The sequence below is a fragment of the Adiantum capillus-veneris genome, chromosome 20, assembly GCF_014529385.1.
Source record: "Adiantum capillus-veneris isolate H3 chromosome 20, ASM1452938v2, whole genome shotgun sequence".
Lineage (NCBI taxonomy): Eukaryota > Viridiplantae > Streptophyta > Polypodiopsida > Polypodiales > Pteridaceae > Adiantum > Adiantum capillus-veneris.
In genome coordinates, this window is record NC_140950.1 from 17,280,349 (window position 1) to 17,285,983 (window position 5,635).

The following is a 5,635-nucleotide window of genomic DNA, read 5'->3' on the forward strand; positions in this document are numbered from 1 at the left end:
TTCTTGCATGGTGATTTAGATGTGGAAATTTACATGCAGCAGCCAGAAGGGTTTGTTGAGAAAGGCAAGGAAGATTGGGTATGCCAGTTGTTAAAGAGTCTTTATGGCTTAAAACAATCACCGAGGGCATGGTACCATAAGTTCCACAAGTTTATGCTTTCTCAAGGCTACAAACGTAGTGAGTTCAATCATTGTCTATATACAAAGAAGGCTAAGGATGGCAGTTGGCTGATCCTTATTTTGTATGTGGATGACATGTTGATTACTGGCAAGCACTTGGAAGAAATTTCAGCTTTGAATTCAAAGATGGCAAAATCGTTTGACATGAAAGACATGACTGAGGCAGGTCATATACTTGGTATGCGCATTGAGAGAGACAGATCAAAGAAGTTGATTTGGTTATCTCAAACAGAGTATATTGACAAGGTTTTGCAACGTTTCAATATGGAGAAGGGAAAGGCATTGAGTGTTCCATTGCCACCATATGTGAAACTTAGCAAACCAGATTGTCCTATGTCTGAGGAAGAACAGGCTGAAATGGATAAGATTCCATATGCGTCTGTAGTGGGTAGTTTGATGTATGCAATGATTGCTACTCGCCCAGACATTGCATTTGCAGTGGGAGTAGTAAGTCGATACATGTCAAACCCAGGCAAGAAACATTGGGAGGCAGTGAAAGGAATATTGAGATACCTGAAAGCTACAAAGAGTATGCGTATATGCTATGGGAGTCAGGAGCTAAGTGTAAAGGGTTTTACAGAATTAGATTATGCAGGTGACTTAGACAACGAAAGATCTACGTCAGGGTATGTCTTTACATTGGCTGGTGGAGCAGTATCATGTCGTTCTAGATTACAAGATTGTGTCACTCAGTCTACTACAGAGGCTGAATATGTTGCAGCATCAGAGGCATGCAAAGAATCAATTTGGCTTAATCGACTAGTAACAGATTTGGGAATCAAAGAAGAGATGCCTGTGTTATATTGTGATAGCCAAAGTGCTATACAATTGGCTCGCAATCCAGTTTATCACTCAAAGACAAAGCATGTGGATGTGAAGTATCATTTCATCAGGGAAATGCTCGAGGATAAACAACTTCAGCTTGTCAAAGTTCACACCACAGAAAATCCTGCTGATCTACTTAAAAAAGGACTTCCCTCAGAGAGCTTTGCGCATTTTCGCAAGCAATTAGGTGTAGGGTAGTACATCACTTCTCTACATCTCTTGTATATTAGCTTGTATAGTAGCTTCTCTCACACTTAAAGTACCACATTGGACTTTAAGTGGGAGGTTGTTGGGGTATAAAGCCCAATGTGGTCGCCCAGGTAAGTGGGCGGGCCGCCAGGTATGTAGACTTATTCTTTTGTTAAAACCTAATACGAACTCACTATGCTCTACACATTACAGTAGAGCGAGTTCACCATATCGTCGTGCTCTTCTTCTCACACTCTCTCTCGCGTCGCACTTCTGCTCATACTCCTTTAGGTAGTCCATGGTGTTTGAAAATCTAAGATATGAAGATGGTTGCGATTTGACGTGCCTTAATAGTCTTTTTGACAGGAATAAAGTGTGCTTGCTTGCTAAACCTATCGACTATTGTCTATTTTCCCGTATTCCCATGGATAGACTTGGGTAATCAAAAGGTAAAATCCATGGATATACTCTCCCATAGTGAATTAGGGATTGGCAATGGCTGGAGTAATTGAGTGATGACTGCACAGGAGTTGATCTGTAAGCCGCCACACCGATGCGTGAGTCGATGTCGACGAGGCCAGGCGTGAGGTCGAGGAAATGGTTCGAAACATTGTAAGCTCGACGTAGTAGTAGATTGGATGTTGAGGGTTGACGATGAGCGGAGTAAAGACGGTGATAGGTGCGATATGACTCTCGACGGTGGTGAACGTGAGCATGGAAGAGTCCGGTGAGTTACATGCGGGGAAGGGAGTAGGAGAAGGTGTTGGGCAGTGCTCTACGACGCAGCTGTGATGGAAAGGTGAGGGGGCCGCGGCTCAGACCCATGATTCCGGCCATGGCCTCAAAGCTACCCTCTTGGTCACAGCAGCTCTGGTGGTGCCGAACAGGAAGTCAAGCAGCGCGAGTGTCGGAGACGACGAGCTTGCTGGCGGTCATGCCACCATCCTGGTACACTTTGAGGTAGGTGCAGACGGAGTTGTCTGATGTCGACATTTAATTGGAGGCAGTGCCCAGGAGATTGCAAAGAGGGGAGTCGCCTCTGATTATGGAAAGACTTGTGGAGTCCACTCGAGGGTCAAAGATGGGCTGGTCCAGCTGCTCGAAGCACTGGTGGCATGGCTGGCAGGTTGTGTCCATTGTCATGTGAAAGGAGCGACGGGTACTGTCCACAATTACGGGTTGCACATAGTAGTTAATGCTACCAAGCTCGTAACCGGAGACGAGCGATAATGTTCAACGCCTTCGATCTTGGAGCACCCGCCTACTAGCCTATATTGTTATTTATTATGCATCATTTCTCGTCTCCAGCACATCCCAACATCGGCATTGCAATGTGGCTACTCTACTTCTGAATGACAAACGTGAGAACGGTGTTGATGTTGCTTGATACAACAAAAGCATGAGTGCAAATAGTGACCCCTTCAATGCCTTCTTCTTGCAGAAAGTCAAGTACCATTTGTTCCAATTGATCGATGCATAGACCAAAGAGAGTCGGTGACAACGGACATCCTTGTTTAACCTATAGATTAGAGAAACCGCAGGCATAAACTCACTTGGTACTTGGAGTTCTTCCATCCTTCTCCACAAGTTGTTACGTGGAATCATATCAAAGGCTTTCTAAAAACATATCACACATCCACTCATCGCTTGATACCTTGAAGATCTCCCGCTTTGCGAGTGGCCAACTTTTCAAGCCCATCGCATACATCCTCAATAGTAAAAAAAGAGGGCGTACATGGGAATGAACCATAAAATGGTATTTTTTCAGCATTTGGTCGCTCATATAATTGCCTACAATGTGTGTACATATCCCGTACATATCCACAAGACTCAAGTTACCAAAATTATCAACCAGCTTGCCCCTCAAGTTTCTCCAAAATCTTCCACATGCACGTGTCTTTTCTTAGACTTGAAAAAGTTGTTGTTTTACTCCCCATATTCTTCTCTTCTTTTGAATCAATGCATTATATGTATGCAAATGACTTTGATAGTTGTCTCCGTCCATAGTTGCATCAAGCTTTATCAAGGACTTTCGAGCATCTCGACATTCTTTATCAAACCACCTCTTGTGTAATCTATCTTTGTTAATACCATGGAGATGTTTTATGCCAAAGCACACAATAATGAATAAATTTCTTGAAAGCTTCCCATTTAGTTTTCAATGGTGGGTCATATTGAAGCTTTGTCATCCATAACTTTTTCTCAACTGTTTCAATGTACATTGGTGCCCGTTTGAAATCCATACATAGTGATGCTTTCTCTTCCCTTCTTTGGCTAAGATTATCATGCTTCGTTGCTTCTCCACATGCAAGGTCAATACATAAGGTCCGATGGTCTGATTCCAAGGCCCATTGGCCAAACATAGAACTCTTTATGTTTATGTAATGGCTTCGGAGAGTAGTATATAGTCAATCACACTATCCACATTATATTTTCTACATGTAAATCCAATGGTTCCACTCCACAAAGATACACCATGGCAATGAGCATATCCGTGCTATTACAAATGTGTAAAATTAATTTTCCATAGTGATCTGCGGCTCTTTCTCATCCATTGAAGTACAAACATACAAGTGAACTTCCTCCAACTCCTTTGAAATGTATGGCATATCAAATTGTTGAGTATCTTGTTGCAATGTTTTAGTGTGAGTATTCATATCCCCAAATACGATAACATCACGTTTGCCTTTGAAATAAGAAATATCCTCTTCTAAATCAAAAAATGTTTGATCTCTATCCATGCAAGCATAAAGGGGGAATCATGATGAGAAATGTAGCAATCGGCTACAAAAATGGATGCTCTTTTTGGTGTCATAATTTTCAGCCATACATAACATTTGTACTTGTCTTCTTTTACAATTGATACAAAATATTTCAGCCCTTTCTTAACCATACACACTATCCCTCCTTGCCCTCTTCGTTGCTTGAGATTCTTTGACCACTACTACATTGTAATCCTCCAAGCCATTAATCCTTTGTGTATCATGCTCCTAAGTTTCATCAAGAAGTACAACATCGGCTTTGCTTGTGAGTTCATCATTGCCAAACCCCACATTCCATGGGTATCCATTGCAATTTCAAAAGAATATTAACAATTGTAACTCGGTCTCATAGGTCGCGCATCCCTATTTGCTTGAGGGACTTGCCTCCTCCTTTGGCACATTTTCTTTTGAGAGATCTCCTTGTTTTTCTTATTCTTTTCCTCGTATGCCTTGGGATGCATATTTTGTTGCTTAATATTGTGATATTCACATAGAAAACATTTTGTATCCCTCCAATATATCCAACAATTATCAAGGATAATCTTTACTTTGGTCTCATCCGGCATGGTGCATACAATCGGCCGTTCTCCCGAGCGAGGAGCTCCTTGCTTAGCCACTCTATGTGCTCCATAGAACATAACTCCAGACATGCCAAAGTGGGTTTTGAAGAAATCTTTGATAACAATGGCAAGAGAAGGAGACGTCTCTAACTTCTTTTTGAGAGTTCAATGAAAATTAATGTTCTTGGAACGCCGCTCCCGTTCCTTCATGAGTGAGATATTAGAAACCACGTTGTTACCACATATATCAGCTCAAGACTTGTTTATGCATACATTTTTCATGTTGCATACATCCCGGCTCATGGTGTCAAATTTCTCCTCTTTCAATACATGGTCATGCTCTACTTTGCTCATGCGCTCCTTTAAAGAATTCAAGTCCAGAAGAGAGCGTTTACATTCCTTGACTTCCTCTTCAAGTTGCATCAAACATGTTGCTTGCATCTCAAGTGTCCTCTTGAGATTCCCATTCTCAACCACAAGAACCTTTAGAGTGTCATTCTCTTGTGCAAGTTCTCGTAAGTCTTCACCTTGTTTGTTTACGGTCTCTTGCAATGATACTAAATATGCCATGATCATGGCTTTCGATGTCGTTGGTTCAGTGGTTGTGTTGGATCATTTTATACAATGGTTGTGGACCTTGTTGAAGAAGAAGAACCCTTGCAAGTGTCGGAAAACATTGTATGTAAAAGAAGAGATGAGAGTCACATCTCTTGAACCTGTTCACTTCAAAAATGTTGCTACAGAAACGCCTTCCATAACTCTGAAAATTTCATCAATGCATAGAGGGTATCGTGCTCTTTGATTGAGGCTATAGATCACCCAAATTGGAGTTCGGATAAAGAAGTTACAACAATCAAAAGAGTGAACTACTATCTACTAGCTCAGAAAATGGATGCACTAGAGAGAGAGAGAGAGAGAGAGAGAGAGAGAGAGAGAGAGAGAGAGAGAGAGAGAGAGAGAGAGAGAGAGATTTTATTATCATCCTTGGAGGTCAAATATGACATGTGGGACCAAAGTTACATGTGATTTAGTATGTGTATGGCTAATGAGTGACTGTTGATGCTCCAAATTGTAGTGATGAGATTCGCAATGGAGAGCCCACACTATGACTGGGAGAGG

The 5,635-nt window shown here is 41.8% G+C and overlaps 1 protein-coding gene across 1 annotated transcript; it reads left to right on the top strand.

Annotated features, from left to right (window-relative positions):
* The first annotated feature begins 2,017 nt into the window (after positions 1–2,017).
* On the top strand, positions 2,018–2,424 carry LOC147432175 (uncharacterized). Its single transcript, XM_086491530.1, has 2 exons — positions 2,018–2,142; positions 2,202–2,424. The coding sequence occupies exons 1-2, from the start codon at positions 2,018–2,020 to the stop codon at positions 2,422–2,424; spliced, it is 348 nt and encodes a 115-aa protein (XP_086347656.1).
* Positions 2,425–5,635: the final 3,211 nt, after the last annotated feature.